Here is a 21,622-nt window from a genome sequence, read left to right as displayed (position 1 = left end):
CAAAGTCACAGATATAAAATCAATGTACAATGGTGCATTTCTATATACCAATAATGAAGTAGCAGAAAGAGACATCAAAGAATCGATCCCATTTACAATTGCTCCCAACCCCCCAAAATAAAATGCCTAGAAATAAACTTAACCAAAGAGGAGAAAAATGTGTACACTGAAAACTATATAAAGCTTATGAAAAAAGTTAAAGAAGACACAAATCAAAAAACATTCCATGGTCATGGATTGGAAGAACAAATATTGTTAAAATGTCAATACCAGCCAAACCAATCTACACATTCAATGCAATCCTTATCAAAATAACACTAGCATTCTTCACAGATATAGACCACATAATTCTAAAAAATGTATGTTACCAGAAAATACCCTGAGTAGCCAAACTAAGGTTGAAAAAGAAAACCAAATCTAGAGGCATCACGATTCTTGACTTCAAGCTGTATTACAAAGCTGTAATCATCAAGACAGTACGGTACTGGCACAAAAACAGGCATATAGCTAAATGGAACAGAATAGAAAACACAGAAATGGATCCACAAATGTATGGCCAACTACTTATTGACAAAACAGGAAAGAACATCCAATGGAAAAAAAGACAGTCACCTCAGGAAATGGTGCTGGGAAAACTAGACAGCAACATGCAGAAGTATGAGCCTTGACTACTCTTTCACCATACACAAAAATAAAACGGATGAAAGGTCTAAACGTAATACAGGGAGCCATCAAAATCCTAGAAGAGAAAAAAGGCAACAACCTCTTGTACCTTGGCTGTAGCAACTTCTTACCAGACATGTCTCCAGAGGCAAAGGAAACAAAAGCAAAAATGAACTATTGGGACCTCATCAAGATAAAATGATTATGCAAAGTAAAGGAAACAATCAGTAAAACTAAAAAACAACTGATGGAATGGGAGAAGATATTTACAAATCACACACCGGATAGACGGTTAGTATCCAAAATCTATAAAGAACTTATCAAACTCAACATCCTAAAACCAAATAATCCAGTGAAGAAATGGGCAAAATACATGAATAAACACTTTTCAAAAAAAAGACAACCAGATGGCTAACAGACACATGAAAAGATGCTCAACATCACTCCTCATCAGGGAAATACAAATCAAAACCCACAATGAGATATCAACTCACAGCTGTCAGAATGGCTAACATTAACAACTCAGTCAAAAACAGATGTTAGTGAGGATGTGGAGAAAGGGGAACCCTTTTGTATTGCTGGTGGGAATGCTAATTGGTACAGGCACTCTGGAAAACAGAATGGATGTTCCTCCAAAAATGAAAAAAAAAATAGAACTACCCCATGATTCAGCAATTGCACTAATAGGCATTTATCCAAAGGATACAAAAATGCTGATTCGAAGGGTCACATGCACCCCAGTGTTTATAGCAGCACTTTCGACAATAGCCACGGTATATAAAGAGCGCAAATGTCCATGAACTGATGAACGGATAAAGAAGATCTAGTGTACATATGACATCATCTTTACAATGGAATATCATTCAGCAATCAAAAATAATAAAATCTTGCCATTTGCTGAAACATGGATGAAATTAGAGAGTATTATGCTAAGCAAAATAAGGCAGAGAAAGACAACTATCATATTATTTTACTCATATGTGAAAGTTAAGAAACCAAACAGATGAGGGGCACCTGGGTGGCTCAATCAGTTAAGTGTCCAACTTTGGCTCAGGTCTCACCATTTGTGAGTTTGACCCTTGCATTGGGTTCTGTGTTGACAGCTCAGAGCCTGTAACCTGCTCATAATCTGTGTTTCCCTCTCTCTTGCGTCTCCCCCACTAGTGCCCTCTCTCTTTCTCAAATTAAATAAACCTTAAAAAAATAAATAAATAAAAGAAACAAAATAGATGAACATTGAGGAAGAGAAGCAAAAATAAGATAAAAACAGAGAGGGAGAAAAACCATAAGAGACCCTTAAGTATAGAGAAAAAACTGAGGGGTGCTGTGTGGGAAGATAGGCTAAATGGGTGATGGGCATTAAGGAAGGCCCCTGTTGGGATGAGCACTGGGTGCTAAATGTAAATGATGATTCACTAAAATCTATTCCTGAAATTGTTATTACACTATATGTTAACTAACTTACAAGTAAATAAAAAAAAATATTGAAACTATTTTTAAGTAGATAAATTTTCAAAATATTATTAAAAACTTATTTTATAAACAATAATCCCTATTACATCAATCTAATTGACTTGTTATTAATAATTACATAGTTGGGTTCAACATTGCATTTTTGTAAGATCCAGAATTCACTTCCTGCCAAGGACACAATGAATCTATAACTATATATGGAATGAAAGAGACTAAAAACTGGATAAATAGATGCTTCAAAACAACATATAATTGGACAACATTGAAATGAAAAGGAGGCAAATACACAGACACCCCATTAAGAAAAACATACCTTAGGTATGGCAATTCACAATTAAGGATGCATCAAATGTATAGAATGTTCCCCTAAGGAGTGAAAGATTAAATCTTGCCATCAAGCACACCAACCTTTTGATACTGCACAACATTGATGAGCCCCTAAAACACTGGGCTGTGAAAATATATTGGGATTACTATAAGGAAGATTATAAATCCGGAAGTACTGGAAAACCCACTTTTAAAGGGCTTAAACATAGGCTCACTCAACCTAGAACCCAGAAAAACACACATTTGAAAAGTATATAGACCAAAGATAAAGGAGATCCATTTACTATTGAAACTTATATAGACCAAAGATAAAGGAGATCCATTTACTAAGCTCAAGAAGTCTGCCAGAGAAGCAAAAAATAGCAAAGACTCTCCTGGGGACCTGTGATACTGGCAGGAGCGATATATATATATATATATATATATAATCTCAGGTTACATCACTAATATAAGCATAGGCCATATATATATACACATATATATGTATATATATATATATATATACATATATATATGTATATATATTTATATTAATCTCAGGTTACATCACTAATATAAGCATAGGCCCATACCGTTTTATAACTCTCCTTATTTCTTGTTTGTTACAGTAGGCAGAGTGCCCTATCCACCAACACCCTGAAACAACCATGCCTCACCATTGGGCTAGTAACCAGCCCCACTCCTTCATGTGCCATAGCACATGTAAATAAACATAGTTAGAAGATAGTTAAGGAGATAGAAAATGTAAGAAAATACCAAACAGAAGTTATAACTGAAATGAAAAATACACCACAATGGTCTAACAGCAAACTGGATAAAATAGAATATTAAATCAGTGAACTGGAAGACAAAACAATGAAACCTGGACACAGCAGAAAACAAACAAATAAACCAACAAACAAACACGAGGTGTAAGTAAAAATGCCTTAAGGGACAACTGGGATAACATCAAGGAGAATAAAATTACAGAGATGCCAGTAAACAAAGGGAAATAGAAAGGAACAGGAAAACAAAATTGAAGAAATGATAGCAGAAAACTTGTCTAATCTCAGGAAGGAATTAGACATCCAAGTCCAGGAAACCCAGAGAAATCCAAATAAGATAAACTCAAAGAGATCCACATCAAAATACATTATAATTAAAATGGTAACATTTTAGAATAGAGAGAGAATCCTAAAAGCATCATGGGAAAAAAAAAACAAAAGAAAACAAAACAAAAGACCTTACATACATGGGAAACCACATGAGCCTCTCAGAAGTTTTTCTGCAGAAACTGAAGGCTGAAGTGAGAGACATGACCTATTCAAAGTGTTATGGAAAAAACAAAACAAAACAGAAAAAGAAAGAAAACTTTAACCAAGAAATTTCCAGATAAGCAAAAGCTAAAGGAGTTTATCACGACTATATTGGACTCACAAGAAATGTTAAGATAACTTCATTAAGGAGAAAAAAAAAACGGCACTAATTAATGTAAGGAAACATGAAAGACAGGAAAAACAAACTCACTTGAAAAAGTAAATACAGGAGCACCTGGGTGGCTCAGTTGGTTGAGTGTCCGACTTCGGCTCAGGTCATGATCTCCCAGTTTGTGGGTTTGAGCCCTGCATCAGGTTCTGTGCTGAAAGCTCAGAGCCTGGAGCCTGCTTCAGATTCTGTGTCTTCTTCTCTCTCTGCCCATCCCCCAACTCACTCTCTGTCTCTCTCTCCTTCAAAAATAAACATTATTTTTTTTAAATAAAAAAAGAAAATGTAAATATATAACAATGTTAGTAGATCAGTATTTAGCAAGCATATAAGTGAAAAGACAAATAAATTAAAATCACAATAATTAGTTAAGGGAAGCATAAAATTAAAAAAAAGATGTTAATGTATCATCAAATATCTAAAATGTGTAAGGAGAAGTAAAGACTAAACCTTTGAAATGCATGTAATCAAGTTGTTAACAACTTAAAACAGAACTATTTACATAAGATATTTTATATACACTTCATAATAGCCCTAAGGAAAATAAAACATAAATATACAAATGAAACTGAAAAATAAATCTCAGCATAACACTAAAGAAAGTCATCAAACCACAAAGGAAGAGAGGAAAGAAGAAAATGACAGAGAGAAACTTCAAAAACAGCCAGGAAAACAAGAACAACATCACAGTAAGTATTAAAATATCAATAATTACTTTAAATGCAAATGGACTAAATTTGCTGGTCAAAAGAAATAGAATGGCTGCATGGATAAAATCTAAAGACATAGAATGGCTGAATGGATTAAATAAAACAAAACAAAACAAAACAAAACAACCCATCCACCTGCTGCTTACCAGAGTTTCACTTTAGAAGTAAGGATATACACAAGCTGGAAGTGAAAGAATGAAAAAAGGCACTCTATTCAAATGAGAATTAAAAAAAAATACAAAGAAAAACTGTAGTGGCTATGGTGATATCAGACAAAATAAATTTTAAAACTGAAAATGGAATACAAGACAAAACCTGGCACTATATATTGAGAAACATGTTAATCCAGCAGGCAGATATAACATTGGTAAATCTCCATGCGCCCAACATAGGGACACCAAAATATATAAAGCAAATATTAAAAGACTTAAAATGAGTAATTGAAAATATAAAAATAGTAGGAGACTTTCATTCCCCACTATTATGAATGGATAAATCATTAAGAAAAAAAAATAATCATGAAACAACAGCTTTTATAGACACATTAGATGAGATGGACTTAATAAATATATGCAGAATATGCCATCCTAAAGCAGAAGAATACAAATTCTTTTCCAGTACACATGACATATTCTCCAGGATAGAGTATATATTGGGTCACAAAACAGGCACTAGTAAAATCAAGAAAATTAAAATCATATAAAATAATTTTCTCACCATAAAGGCATTAAACTAGAAATTAATTTAAGGAAGGAAATGGGTCCTCTTGAATAACCCTGTTCCTTTCTGAAAAAATAAAAACAATTAAAGAAGAAAATGGGAAAACCACAAAAATGTAAGGATTGAGTGATATGCTACTAAATAACCAATGGGTCATCCAAAAAATCAAAGCAAACATTAAAACATATTAGGGAAAAATGAAAACAGAAATATAATGTACCAAAATGTACAAGATGCAGCAAAAGCAGTTCCAAGAAAGAAGTTCTTAGCAATATAGGCTTACCTTAAGAAAGGAGAAAAGACTCAGGCAATCCAACTTTACACCTAGAAGAACTAGAAACTGAATAAACAAAACATCAAATTAGTAGAAATAAATATAAAAATCAGAGTAGAGATAAATGGAATAGAGACTTAAAACACAATAGAAAAGATCATTAAAAATAAGAGTTGGTTTTGTGAAAAGACAAACAAAATTGACAACCCTTAACTAACCAAAAAACAAAAATTAAAAAAGAAATAAATCAGAAATGAAAGGAGGGTGCCTTAGGTGGCTTAGTCAGTTAAGCCTCTGAATTTGGCTCAGGTCATGATCTCACAGTTCAAGGGTTTAAGGCCCGCCTCCGGCTCTGCACTGACAGCTCAAAACCTGGAGTCTGTTTCAGATTCTTTGTCTCCTCCTCTCACCTCCACCTCCTCTCTCTCTGTCTGTCTCTTTCTGTTTCTCTCTCTCTCTGTCAAAGATAAGTAAACATTAAAACAATTACAATTGTTTTAAGAAATGAAAGAATTTACAACTATTAACAGAAATGCAAAGAATAAAAAGAAAACTACCATGAACAATTATATGCCAATACGTTGGACAATTTAGGAAAAATGTATGAATTTTGGAAATGTGCATCATTTCCAAGGAAATGAAGTTTTCCAAGGAAATAGAAAACTCTGAATAGATTGATTATTAGTAAGGAAATTAAAATTATAATAAAAAACCACCAAACAAAGTATGTCTAGGATCAGATAGCTTCACTGGTGAATTCTACCAAACATTCAAAGATTTAATACCTATTCTTATCAAAATTTACAAGAAAATTGAAGAGGTGGGAAAACTTCAAATACATGTTATGATACCAACATTACCATGACACCAAAACCAGACAAGGACACCACACAAGCAAATTGCAGGCCAAAAAAACTTTGAGAAATATAAATGGAAAAAAATAAAAAAAACTCTCAACAAAACGTTAGTAAATCAAATTTCACAGTACATTGAAAGGATAATATACCGTGATCTAGTGAGATTTATTCCAGGAATGCATGAAGGGTTCAACATCTACAAATCAATCAATGTGATACATCACCTTACCAAATGAAAGATACATAAATATGATTATCTTTATAGATGCATAAAACATTTGACAAGATCCATTTTATTATAACAAATTTCTTGTAAGTTTATAATAAAAAAAACTCTCATCAAAGTGGGAATAGAGGAAATGTAACTCAACATAATGGAGGCCATATATAACAAGTGACACCTAACATTATAGTCAATAGTGAAAAGCTGAAAACTTTTTCTTAAGGAACAGAAACAAAGCAATGATGCCCATGTTCATCACTGCTATTAAACATAGTATTGAAAGTCCTAGCCACAACAATTAGGGAGGAAAAAAAGGGTAATAAAAGCCATCCAAATCAGAAAAAAAGTAAAACTGTCACTATTTGTGAATGATAGGACACTATGCATAGAAAATATTAAAGACTCTGCAAAAATAAAAGAAACAAACAAACAAAACAAAACAAACAAAAAAACACTGTTAGAACTAATAAGTAAACTCAGTAAATTTGGAAAATAGAAAATTAATATATAGAAGTCTGTGGCATTTATACACAGAAGATGAAACAAAAAAGAAAGATTAATAACACCATTTATAATTACATAAAATAAACATAAAACACCTACAAGTAAATTTAACCAAGAAAGACCTGATGAAAGAAATTTAAGGAGATAAATAAATAGAACAATATTCAATGCTGATGGATTGAAAAATTAGTATTGCTAAGATGTCCATACTATCCAAAACAACATACAAATTCAACACAATCCCTATCAAAATTCCAACAGCATTTTTCACAAAAGTAAGACAAATAATGCCAAAAGATGTATAGAACCATAAATAAACAAACAAACAAATAAATAAACAAAAATGGCCAAACCTATCTTGAGAAAGAACAAAGCTTGTAGTATAATACTCCCTAATTTCAAACTATTACAAAGCTATAATAATAAAAGCAGTATGTATGATATTGGTACACATACAGACACATAGATAATGAATTGAATTAAAAGGCCAGAAATAATCCCAGACATATATGGGTAATTAATCTACAGTAAAAGAGATAAGACTAGGGATATGTAATGGGGAAAAGATACTTTTTCAATAAATGGTGCTGAGTAAACTGAGAAGCCACATTCTGGAAAGAAAGAAAGAAAGAAAGAGAGAAAGAGAGAAAGAGAGAAAAGAGAAAGAAACAAACTAGACTGATACTTTGAAATTAACTGAAAAGGGATCACATAATTGTATATAAGACCTGACACCACAATATTCCTAGAAGAAACACAGGTGGTAAACTCCTTGACATTTGTCTTAGTGACATCTTTGTAGATTTGTCTCCCAATGCAAGTGACACAAAAGCAAAAATAAACTAATATGAATACACCAAACTAAAAAGCTCTGCACAAAATAAACCATTGCCAAATGAAGAGGAAATCTGCTAAATATAAGAACAAAATTTAAACCATACATTTGATGAGAGTTTAATATCCAAAATGTACAAAGGACTTATACAACTCAACAACAAAACATATAATCCAATTTAAAAACAGGGCAGAGAACTTGAATAGAAATTTTCCAAAGAGGACATACAGATGGTGAACAGACACATGAAAAGATGTTCAACATCACTCATCAGGGAAAGTGTGAATTAAAACCACAATGAGTTATCACTTTACACTTGTGAGAATGGTTAAAATGAGAGACACAAAAAATAACAAGTATTGGTGAATATGCAGAGAAAAGTTAATATTCATGCACTGTTGGTGGGAATGCAAACTGGTACAGCCACTGTAGAAAAGAATATGGAAGGTCCTCAAAAATTATGAAATACAATTACCATATAATTCACTAATTCCACTATTGAGTATTTTTACATAAAGAAAATGAAAACACTAATTCAAAAAGTTATATGCACCATCTATGTTTTCTGCAGAATTATTTGAAACAGCCAAGATATGGAAGCAACTCAAGTGTCCACCCATAGATGAATAGATAAAAAATAAGTGATATATTTATATATAAAAAATATATAATGTATATATACAAATAATATATATACACACACAAATAATGCATGTATACACAAATACTATATGTACATATGTATTATACATAATATATTATATATACAAATATATTTATATATAATATATAAACACACATATATAATGCATATACACAAATAATGTAAACATACACAAATAATATATGTACACATTATATATGATATTATATATATGTGTATACACACACACACACATATATATATATATATATGTATATATATATATATATAATGGAATATTACTCAAGCTCTGCATCAGTACTGTGCTGACAGCACAGAGCCTGCTTGGGATTTTCCCTCCTTCTCTCTCTCATTCCTTCCCCATCTCAGGCACACACTCTGTCTCTCTCAAAATAAATATATAAACTTAAAAACCATCCTTTAAAAGAAATTCTATACATTTATGAATACCATATGGAGGTAGAAATATACCAAACATTTATAACATAAATATATACAAACATGCAAAAAGATATAAATAAAGAACTTATAGCTCTTATTCTAAATCTGTAGCCATGAGTCTGTAAAATAGAGTAATATTTCTGGTTTGTCTAAAATAGTTAGGTCTTGTCTTTTCTCCACTCAAATTTTCATCTGAATTGTGTTTCTAAAAATGGGATAATTTAAGGATGCTTGCTTACCAACATTTGTGGAGGAGAATTTCAAGACCTCCCCTTGTCCTGAAAATGTAATCTAATGCAGACTGTGGACTTAAGTGTAGGTGAGTGATGGAGGAGACATCTAGTGGCTGTCTGGATGTTTCCATGACCATGCTAGTGACCAAAACATGTAGTTTATTTCAAAGTAGTCTTTTACCATTTCAATTTTGAGTACTTGCTTTTGGGGGGTTTTCAATTACTTGAGAGTCCTTGAGGTAGGGCTTGGCAAGGGGCCCAAAGTTCAAATGACTGTAGAAACTAGAGTTGGAAAAAATCTGGCAGAAGTAGACAGAAGGATGGAGGTGGTATTGGCTCAATAGGGGATATGCCAAAGGATTCAAGTGAACTGAATGGAAACTGTAAGGTAGCAAAAGGGGAAACACAAGGGGAAGTCATGGGAAGGAGAAAATCTCAGGTGAGCCATTTTGATAAGATCTTTTAATATTTTAATGCATCCATACCTTCTTTTCAGATTCAGATTAGAAAAGAAGCAGATTGAATTCCAAATTATTCTCAGCAACATCATGTCAACAAGAAGGGGATGGTCAGAGCAGGGCATACAGTCAGTAGGGATTCCAAATAGGGGTTTGAGTCATTGGAGAAATTTCCATGGGTAGAACAGGACCAAACTGTAAGAACAGAGAAACCTTAAAAAAAAATATCTCCTATCAGATTCTGAATATCACCTTCTAATTACTTTCCAATTTCAGCTCCTGGCCACAAAATTCTCAAAATAAAAATACCCTTTCAAAAATCTTATTATTAGCTTTCAACCAAAATGAGCGGTAATATTTGTGAAAGAATTAAAGTCTTAAAAATGTTTTTCTTTTTTGTTTTAAACCAAAGGATTAAAGACCAAAACTAATATGCCTTTTGTGATTTAATCATTAACTCAAGGAATGTCTCAAAAGAGAGTGCAAAATATGTACCCTCTTATGGTCCTGAATCATTCCCAAAGATAGCCAAAAGAAAGTCTTAGGTAATCTCCCCATAGCTGGTAATGGTCAATACTATGTTAGCTGCAGATGGGGTACAACCCACATTTATTTCTTGCCAGACTGGGAGTTCTCAACCTGACAGTTGGTTTCCTGAACATGTAGAAACCAACTACCTGCATGCATAGGAGGATGGAAAGCCAAACCATGTTCTCGGGACTCAAATAAGCAATAGGAATGCAATAGCTGTCCCTAGAAAGAAAGGCTTTCTTCTATAATCGATGGGTATCTCAAAAGCAATTTAACCAGAGTCAAAATCTAAGAAAGCGTTTTCATTTTTTATCTTGCTACTTTAAATTTGGAAAAGAAGCAATAAAGAAGAGCTTTGTTTTGTTTTGCTTTGTTTTGTTTTGTTCTGTTTTTGTTTTTGTTTTTGTTTTCTCTCTCAGCTGGGCACTACGGAGTTACAGGAGAGCTGACTTTGATTAAAATTCTTACTTTCTGCCAACTTCTGCCAATTTTCCCATAATCCCTTCTGCATGATCCAGAGCTAATTCATTGACCCAGTCATACCTGTTCAAGTACTAGAAACTGTAGGGGATAAAAAAAATATTCTATACCCTTTCAGTTCTTGACTGTGACCCCTACAATAAAGAAAATTATAAAATTTATTTAATGTAAGTATTATATGACAAGGGAGCTTTCATAAGGAAATGAAGACCCAAAGAAATGATTGAACCTGAGAGTTTTTATGCTAGATCTGATGAAGAGTGGAAAATCATGGAAAGATATAATAGGAGAAATAGAGCTAAGCATAATAAACTGGGGGAATAATTTCAAGAGCTATGTGGTCAGATTACTCTCCTTATCCCATTACCTCTGGAGATATGGATGCTCCTTTCCAAGGGGAGTAGAGAAGGCACCCTTCACCTGAGGGCTTTATGATCTGCATCACAGAAAAATACGAAAACCTTTTCTTCACATGTCATTCTCACATTCTTTCAGGAAATTCAACCTAACTCATTACCTGTCATCATGAGAATATGTCATTCCTTACAACTTCTATCCTAAAGATTTTAGTATCCATTACTGATTACATCACTTGTGATATGGATTATTAAAATGATGACTTTTCAATCACTCCTATATTTAACAGTTGCCAGTCTTCTAAAGAAAAAAATAGTTTTTCAATTAGTGTTTTCTCTCATAATAAAAACACATTATAGATAGTGAGGGAACAAAAATATCTCCAGGAATTTCTCATGAAATATTCAATTTCAAAATATTGAATCCAGTACCATTTTTTTACAATATAAATTTAACCACAAGCAGTCTAAGAATCTTTTTTTGTTTGACAGATTTTCCCAGGTAATTCTGACAGTTGATACACATACCCATCAAACAAATCCAATTATGTTTGCCATATTTCTTTCTTTAAGGGTAAAGAACAAAAATAAGTGGGGACTTTTTCATGGATTCTATGGGAAATCTTAAAGATAATCTTATGTATATGATATATAAAATTGTATTTAACATATATGAAAAAGCATAAGTATATATTTATAAATGATATTAGCATGGTAAAAACCAAAGTTGTCAGAGGATATTTGGGGACATGGTTAAATGAGATCATTTGTGCCTGAGAAAAAATATTAACCATCTATCACTTGATTAAAGTGGTTGATTAAAATATCAACCACTTTTCATCCAAGTGACAATAAAACATTTATATTATGATTTAAAAATAAAAGAATCCGATTGAAAACATCTAAGAAACCTTTGTATTATTTTCCTTAAACAATTAAGGATGGAACAATGTCAATGTAAATCTCAGAGAGTTTTTATAAAACATAGAATCTTTATGTAGTTTTGTACAAATTAATTTAAAAAAACATATTGGAGGCACTAGTGAAGAAGTCAAAAGAGAGTCCATCCCCAAGTGAGAAACTTCTGCTATAGTATGAATATATTTTATAGCTTCATGTCACTCATTAGAACAATTCATCATGCCATAAATAGTAGTAAGGGCCTTTCTGAATTATAGACAGGTAGACATGCAGGCATACATGTCTTATAGACTCAGACCTCTGCCTGGTGTCTCTCTGGAAATACTATTTACCCAGTTGATCAAGAGTTATCTTGGGGAACTGTGCTGAGATGTATTTCTCTCCAGGATTTTGTCTCTGTTTTATGTGTCTCTCCTGAGTGTTGTTTATAGATGTAGGAACATCTCTAGAATGGCCAATAGCCTACTGCATTATGTTTGCTTACTTTTTGTTCTGCTTCAGCACTAGACAGTCTGATCCTTCAGGAAAGTGATATGAAAATATTATCTTGGTATTTCAAATGCTTTTTATGGCACTGTACCTGTTGAAGTGCCTCATTTAAAAATATGTAATAAAATAGTGAAAATGAGATTAAATCACAAAAATTATAAACATCATGAGAAACAAGCAATTCTTTTAGAAGATCATACCACAAATGAAGAGATTCTTTGTCATTGAAGACCACTGCATGAGAAACATGTGACACTTATGTGTTAGTTGTGTATAATACCACTACCTGAACTGGAAACAGACAATTAGGCTGTTGAGAATTTATTTACATTAGTGTATGTGAGTACATAGTTTTCTTTTATCGAATTGTTCCAAAATTAGGAATGAGGTAACTGATGAGAAAATCTATTGTGATCAGTAAGATACTATATCATGGATAGATGTTAGTTAGTATTAAAAGATGTGAAACCAAGTGTTTTCTGCAGCAATCTCATAAGAGCCCATTTCATGTCCTTGTTCCTCAGGCTGTAGATTACAGGGTTGAGTATTGGAGGTATCACGGTGTAAACCACAGAAAGCAACCTGTCAATAACTAGGGGTGTATTTGAGGTTGCTTTCAGATAAACAAAACAGGCAGTTATAATAAAAAGAGTAAAAACAACAAGATGGGGAAAGCATGTGGAGAAAGCTTTTGACTGACCTTTTGTGGTAGGAATCTTCAGCACAGTGGAGAAAATATAAGCATAGGAGATCACAATACAGATGAAACAAGATATGCCTAAACACATACCTATCCCAATACTTGTATACACCACTAGGAGTGTTTCAGAACAGGAGATACTTAACAATGAGGAAACATCACAGAAAAACTGTGGGATCACATTGGAGCCACAGAATGGCATGAAAAATGTGCCAGCAGTATACACAGTTCCAAAGAGTCCTCCAATGGCCCAGGAAACACCTGCCATCAGTGTACAGGCACCAGCATTCATGATGACTTCGTACTGCAGAGGACAGCATATGGCTACATAGCGGTCATAGGACATGGCAGTTAGGACAAATACCTCACTTGCTGAGAAGGAAGTCATGAAAAGTAGCTGGAAGGCACACCCTAAAATGGAGATGGAATTGCTGTATGTTAGGCTGTTGACAATCAATTTGGGGATTGGGACAGACACAAGGAAGACATCCAGGAATGACAAATTCTTCAAGAAAAAGTACATTGGTGTCTGTAGATGCTGGTCTAGGGTAATGAGAGTGATGATGAGAAGGTTACTCATCAGGACAGCCAGATAAATCAGTAGGAAGAGCACACCATATAATATCTGAAGCTCTTGGATCTCAGAAAACTCCACAAGAAGAAATCCTGTCACTAAGGTGACATTGGCCATGCTAGAGTCTCTTCACTGCCTGTTAGGACAATGAAATAATGAAAAAGTCAATTTCTACCACCTGACCAGAACTATATTGATATATACCATCGTTTATTTGAAAAAGAGCCATCCTATGTATCTTAAATACTTCTACAGAAATTCCATCTTATTTTTTAAGGTAAAAGTGTTTCATAAGTAGTGTGTGAATTCAACTAGTCTTCATATAAATTACATCTGATTCTGTAGCTTCAATCTGAACTTGCTACCAGATGTATACAATTTGACTAAATATGAAAGTTTTCCCAACACACTAAGTCCTTGCCCTCAGACTGGTATTGTGCCATGCATAATGACAAATCTTTTTGTTTTCTGAAAAACAATTCAAAGTTCTACGTCTTTATAGTGTGTTAGGATTACTAATAATCTAATGGGAGTAAATCAATTCTCCTTTGTTATTAAAAATCATTACCTCACATTTACATTTTATTAAATACTCCACTGTAGGCAAATAACTTTTTTATAAATATATGGACATAATCAAGGTGATATAAACAAGGATTATTTTTTCAATGTTTTTATTATCTTGAGGTCATGCAGTCACATATGTTGAATGTTTCATTTCATATGAAACAGAGAGAAAGAAAGAAAGAAAGAAAGAGATAAATTATTTAGCAAAACTTAATGTCATTTGAATACACACATATGTAGAAAGCTATGTTATTGTGGCACCTTGTCAGTGATTGATCTTAAATAAAAGTCTACTTTAGAAGTTACTATAACAAAATGTATCACCTATTCTGTCTGTATCTTTTATTCATTATTTTATGTTGCCTAGAATTTATTTTTCCATAAATCAGATATTATCAAACTATTTCCCTACATTGTTTGCTACTGTGCAGAATTATTTAATGAAAAGACCAACAAGTGTTTAAATATATCAGACACCAAACTGGATGACAGATATTAAAAAATAAAAATAAAAGGTTTTCTGGAAGTTTTCAGTCAGTGGGAGGAGGCATACAATGATGAATATATAAATCTATGAAGAAGCAAAAATTAGATGGCGATGGGTTCCATTGCAAATTTTTTAAAAAATGTAACATTTTATAGATTATCCCAGTGGCTACTGAAGGATAGAGGGGAAGGGGCTCCCTTTTGGAGTTACCTAAAATCTAAAGCCTAAATGAAACGTAGACTATAGTGAAAAGCCCAGTGGATGGAACATTTTAAGAAGCATAGTTAAATAAATGGAAGTCAAGGCAATGGACATATGTATCATATGTGATTTGTGGTGAATTAGAAGTATGTATAGTAGGGCAGTGAAATAATTTTGAATACATTTATCAATTTATTCCAAATGTCTGTCTGGAGAAATATACAACGATACACCAAAAGTGGGAGATGGGTGAAAAATTTGGTTAATTGAGTCTCATTGTTTTTGGTTTCTGCCCTATATATATTTAATATCTACAATACTGATTCTTGTTTTCTTGTTTGTTTGTTTTGGAACGGAGACTATTTAACATTTTACCAATAGAAATCTGAAATGCATACATTGAACTAATTCTAACTCTTCAACTGCTTGGGCAAAGGATGATTTATCAGATGTTTCCAACAAGTACACCTGAGAGCGGAAATTTTTCTTGCCTCACAAAAACAGTTTAACTTACCAGTTGATTACCTGAAATTAATATAAAACTGTATCTTCCTTTGGAAATTCTTGGTTATTATGGCATAATATATTGCTAATCTTCTGTTGAAGAGCTCAAAGATCTCTACAATGTAATATTTTTTTTAACACGGAAGGATGAATATTAAATGCAACCAGGAAATTCATTTGCCCTTTATTTTAAATGTGACGTCATTTGAAATATTCTCTAGTCAATGTCTCTACAACAAATCACTTTTAAGGGATGTGACAAATTGCTTTGAATTCCCAAAAGAGGAGAGTCTTAAAAGTTTTCTGAATAGCCTTAAGTGATAATCTCCTAAGGCCTTATGGATTGTAATCACTGTTATTTTTTATAGGCACAATTGTTCAATTCTCAGAAAACATAGTGTAATATATCTGAAAGGACATGATTCAGAATTCTACTAGAATAATAATAAAACACTTAAATATTTCTTTAACTCCACTTAGTAATAAACTATTATTACTTGTGGTTATCACTCCAAAATTGATACTAATAATTTCAGCACTTTGCTGTACATGAAGACTTCTGACAAATATTGCTAATTACTGACTCAACGCGTCTCTGACTGAAGTTGAAGAATGTTCATTTATTCAATTGACTTTGGAAATCTGACATGTATTACACTCTGAGAAGGCTTGCTATAAGCTTGCCATTTAACATAGAAAGCAAATAAGTTTTATTGGTCATCTGTCAAAAACAATCATTGTAGGGTAATAAAACTGAAATCATTTTTAAAGATATTGTAAGAATTTGGAAGTGATCCAATTTTTATTTGTGTGTGTGTGTGTGTGTGTGCATTTGCTTTGGCATCTAATAGATCTTAGTAGCATTAGTTAACACTTTCAGTTAGTTCCTTTAGAAATAATTTTGGCTACTGGAGATATAATTAACAGAATGTCATTTGTCTACTACTAGATAATTGCAAGAAAATATTTTAAAAAATAAAATTTAATCTCTGTTACATGGAAAGTTGAGAGCATAAATAGTAGTGTAGAGAATTAAATAACATTTTACACAATAATTTACACAGCTTGACATAATTAAAAATTAATAGTTTTGAAATACTGACTTTTTTATGACTATGATCCAAATTTATTTTTGCCAAAATAAAACGAATTTAAAAATAAAAATTAGATAGGTAATTTGTGCTAGAAGACATACAATTTCAGTATGTAGAATAAAGAGATCTCAAAACTTTGAATTAAAACTGTCCTTACTTTATTAAAATATCAGCACATTGATTTGATGTAAATATGAAATAAAAATGAATTTTGAAATTATTGCAAAATATACATGGTTTATTTGTGATAGCCTTGTTTTACTCTAATTTGTAAAATCAGTTCAAACTTACAAAAACGTTGCAAGAATATTGCAAGGATCTTCAGATAAACTTTACCTTAACTCTCCAATTTTTTTAAGTCTTTAATTTATGATTCCAACATATTTAACAGATAATGTTCAATTGGTTTTAGGTGTACAATATAGTAACTCAACGTTTTGTACATTAATTAATGGTTATGTGATAAGTGTAGTTTTTAATCCCACAAAACATTTCATCCATGCCCCTCCTACCTCCCTTCTTGTAACCAACACTTTGTTCTCTGTAGTTAGTCTGTTTCTTGGTGTGTCTTTTTCTTTTATTTGTTTCTTTGTTTTGTTTCTTAAATTCCACACACGAGTGACATCATATGGTATTTGTTTTTCTTTTGCCGACTTATTTCATTTAGCATTTTACTTTCTAGCTCCATGCATGCATTTGAAAATAGTAAGGTTTCATTCTTTTTTTTTAATGAATGAATAATATTCTATTATTTCTTCTTTATCCATTCATCTACCCCTTGGCATTTGAGCTGCTTCCAAATTTACAATTGTAAATAATGCTGTAATAAAAATAAAAATGAATGTATCCACTTGAATTAGTGGTTTTGTACTTTTTGGAATACACACTAAGCAGTACAATTATGGATTGTAAGGCAGTTCTAGTTTTAACATTTTGAGGAACCTACATACTGTTCTCAAAAGTGGCTGTACCAGTCTGCATTCCCACCAACAGTGCATGAGGGTTCTTTTTCTCCACATTCTTGCCAACACTCATTGTTTCTTCTGAATTCGATTTTATTCATTCTCAAGGGTGTGAAGTGATATCTCATTGTAGTTTTGCTTTGTATTTCCCAGATGATCCGTGATGATGGTCATCTTTTCTTGTGTCTGCTGGTTATCTGGATGTATTCTTTAGAAAAATGTCTATTTATGTCTTCAGCCCATTTTTAATTCAATTATTCATTATTTGGGTGTTGAGTTTATAAGTTCTTTATATATTTTTAATATGAATGTTTTATCATATATGACATTTGCAAATATCTTCTCCAATTCTGAAGGTAGCCATTTTGTTTTATTGATTGTTCCCTTTACCATGCAGAAGTCTTTTATTTTGATGTAGAAATGCCTACCATACAAATGGTTGTCAAAAAAAAAAAGATAGACTGGCAGTATTTATATTAGGTAATCTCTACTTAATATTTTTAAATTCTTATTAATTTATTTTGAAAGATAGAGAGAGTGAAGGAGAGGCAAAGAAAGAGCAAGAACAAAAATCCCAAGCCGGCTCCATGTTGTCAGTGCAGAGCTCAATGTAAAGCTCGATCTCACAGTGAGATCACAACCTTAGCTGAAATTAAAAGTCAGACACTTAACTTACTGAGCCATGCAGGTGCACCTGGAGTAACTTTACTTTAAAAGAAAGTCTGTAATGAGATTCAGAAGGACACTATACCATACATATAGGAGACAATCCAACCAGAAGATCTAACATTGTGAATAATTAAGTAAACAGCAACATGGGAACACCCAAATATATAAAATGTTTAATAACAATCATAAAGGTACTACTTAATAACAATATCATGGTAGGAGGCTTTAACACCACACTTAACATCAATACACAAATCTTATGAACAGAAAATCAGAAAGTACACAATGGCTTTGAATGACACACTGGAACAGATGGACCTAACAGATATATTTAGAACATTCCATTCTAAAACAGCAGAATACACATTATTTTCAAGTGCACATGGGACATCCTCCAAAATAGAACAGATATTAGGTGACAAATCAGGCCTAAACAAATTCAAAATATTGAAATCAGACCATGCACCTTTTCTAAACAAAATACTATGAAACTTGAAGTGACCCACAATAAAAAAAAAATAGAAAGACCACTAATTCATAGAAGTTAAACAAGATGCTACTAAGAAATAAAAGAGTCAGTCAGGAAATCAAACTACATGGAAAACAAATAAAAGTACATGGAAATAAATGAAAGTGAAAATAAAATGAACACAAACCAGTTCAAAATTTTTGGCATGCAGCAAAAGTGGTCCTAAGAGGGAGGTAGATAGAAATGCAGGCCTGCCTCAAGAAATAAGAAAAATCTCACATAAGCAACCTAACCTTAAGACCAAAGGAGCTACATAAAGAAAAACATACAAAGATAAAAGCCATCAGAATGAAGGAAATAATAAGGGTTAGAGCAGAACTAAATTATATAGAAACTAAATGATAGTAATAGTAATAATAATAATAATAATAATGGAACACATCAATGAAACCAGGACATGATTATTACAAAATTAATAAAATTTATGAACCTCTAGACAGACTTATCAAAAAAGAAAGAGAAAGGACCCAAATAAATATATTCAGAAGTGAGACAGGAGAGTAACCAACACGGCAGAAATAACAATTATAAGAGAATACTATGAAAAATTACATGCCGACAAGTGGGGCCACCTGGAAGAAGGTAACAAATTCTGAGGTGCATGGAAACTAACAAGACTGAAACAGAAAAACAGAAGAAGAAGAAAAAGCATGGACAGACTGATATCCAGCAATCATGAAGAAGTAATCATGAAACTCCCAAGAAACAAAAGTCCAGGGCCAGATGGTTTCATACGTGAATTATACCAAACAGTTAAATAATAGTAAATACTGATACTTCTCAAACTATTTCAAAAAAGTAGAAGAGGAAGGAAAACTTCAAAAGGCATTCTATGTGGTCAGCGTTACCCTGAAACCAAAACCAGATAAAGACTCATGATGAACATGGATGCAAAAATTCTCAACAATACACTAGCAAACCAAATCCAATGCCCCATTGAAGAATAATTCACCATGATCAAGTGGGATTTACCCTTAGGCTGCAAGGAATTCACAAATAAATCAATGTGATACTCTCCAAAAGTAAAAGAAAGGATGAGAACCACGTCATTATTTCAATAGAGGCAGAAAAATCATTTGACAAAGTATAACATTAATTCATTATAAAAATTTCAACAAGGGACTATACCTGAACGTAATAAAGGCCATCTGTAAAAAAAAGCTACAGTTAACATCATCCTTAATGGGGATAAACCAAGAGCTTTTCCTCTCCAGTCAGGAACTAGATACAGATGTCCATCTGACCACTGTTATATAAAATAGTACTTGAAGTACTAGCCACAGCTGGGAGACAACAAAAAGTAATAAATAGCATCCAAATTTGCAAGGGAGAACTTTCTTTTCTTGCAGATGAAATGATAGTGTCATGAAACTGAAGAGACTCCACCAAAGACCTGCTAGATAAAGTAATTCAGTAAATCACAGTATACAAAATCAGTGTAGAGAAATATGTTGCCTTTCTGTATAGCAGTAATGAAGTGACAGAAAGATAAATTAAAGAATCAATCCCATTTGTAATTTCACCATAAACAATAAGATACCTATGAATAGGGGCACCTGGGTGGCTCAGATGGATAAGCGTCTGACTCTTGATTGTGGCTCACATCATGATTCCTGTGTCATGACATTGAGCCCTGTGTCAGAATCTGCACTGAGCATGGAGTCTGTTCAATATTCTCTCTCTCTCTTTCTCTGTCTGTTGTCTCTCTCTCTTTCTGTGTGTGTGTGTGTGCGCGTGTGTGTGTATGTGTGTGTGTTCTCTCCCCTGCTCATTATCTCTTTCTCTCTCTCTAAAAATAAAATTAAAAAAAATATATATATACTATTAAATAAACTTAACCAAAGAGGTGAAAGACCTGTACTCTGAAAACTATAAAACACTGATGAAAGAAACTCAAGATGACAAAAAGAAATGTAAAAATCAGTCTATGCTCATGGACTGAAATAACAAATATTGTTAAAATGTCCTCTTTACCCAACACAATCCATATAGTTAATGCAATCTCTTTCAAAAGAGCAACAGCATTTTTTTTCACAAAACTAGAACAAACAATCCTAAATTTTGTATGTAACCACAAAATATCCCAGGTAGCCAAAACAATCTTGAAAAAGATAACCAAAACTGGAGGCACCACAATTCTTAACTTCAAGTTATATTACAAACAAGTATATGGTAGATTAATCTTCAACAAGACAGGGAAGAATGTCCAGTGGGAAAAAGGCAGTTTTTTAAATAAACAGTGTTGGGAAAACTGGACAGCGACATGCAACAGAATAAAACCAGAACATTATCATACACCAAATACAAAAATAAATTCAAAATGAATTAAAGACCTAAATGTGGGCCTGAAGTCATCAAAATCCTAGAGGAGAAGACAGACAGTAGCCTCTTTGACATCAACCATAGCAACTTCTTTGTAGATATGTCTCTGGAGTCAAGAGAAACAAAACAAAAGCACAAATCAACTAATGGGACATTCCCTTTACATTTCTGTGGGTCCACTATCATATATCAGTTCTTCAGTGATGTGCCTGCCTTACTAAATCTGACTTGTTCTGAGGAACATGCAACTATTAATTTCAGTGTGGCCATTGATGTTTGTTATGCATTTTCATGTTTAGTGTGCATTGTGGTCTCTTATGTATATATTTTTTACACTGTGTTAAAGATCCCAACCAGACAGAAGCAGTCCAAAACCTTTTCACCTGCTTG

General features: G+C 32.8%; 1 protein-coding gene across 1 annotated transcript; it reads right to left on the bottom strand.

Moving 5' to 3' along the window:
• Nucleotides 1-13,066: 13,066 nt before the first annotated feature.
• Nucleotides 13,067-14,014, bottom strand: LOC125163992 (olfactory receptor 14A2). The gene has a single exon (XM_047856396.1). It carries the CDS (start codon nucleotides 14,012-14,014, stop codon nucleotides 13,067-13,069), a length of 948 nt encoding a protein of 315 aa, XP_047712352.1.
• Between the last annotated feature and the right edge of the window lie 7,608 nt (nucleotides 14,015-21,622).

Source organism: Prionailurus viverrinus, chromosome A1 (assembly GCF_022837055.1).
Source record: "Prionailurus viverrinus isolate Anna chromosome A1, UM_Priviv_1.0, whole genome shotgun sequence".
In the NCBI taxonomy this organism is placed as follows: Eukaryota; Metazoa; Chordata; class Mammalia; order Carnivora; family Felidae; genus Prionailurus; species Prionailurus viverrinus.
This window is presented reverse-complemented; position numbering and strand designations above follow the sequence as displayed.

Excerpts from the sequence above, each read along its gene's own strand:
- LOC125163992 (XM_047856396.1), bottom strand. The coding sequence starts at position 14,014 with ATGGCCAATGTCACCTTAGTGACAGGATTTCTTCTTGTGGAGTTTTCT.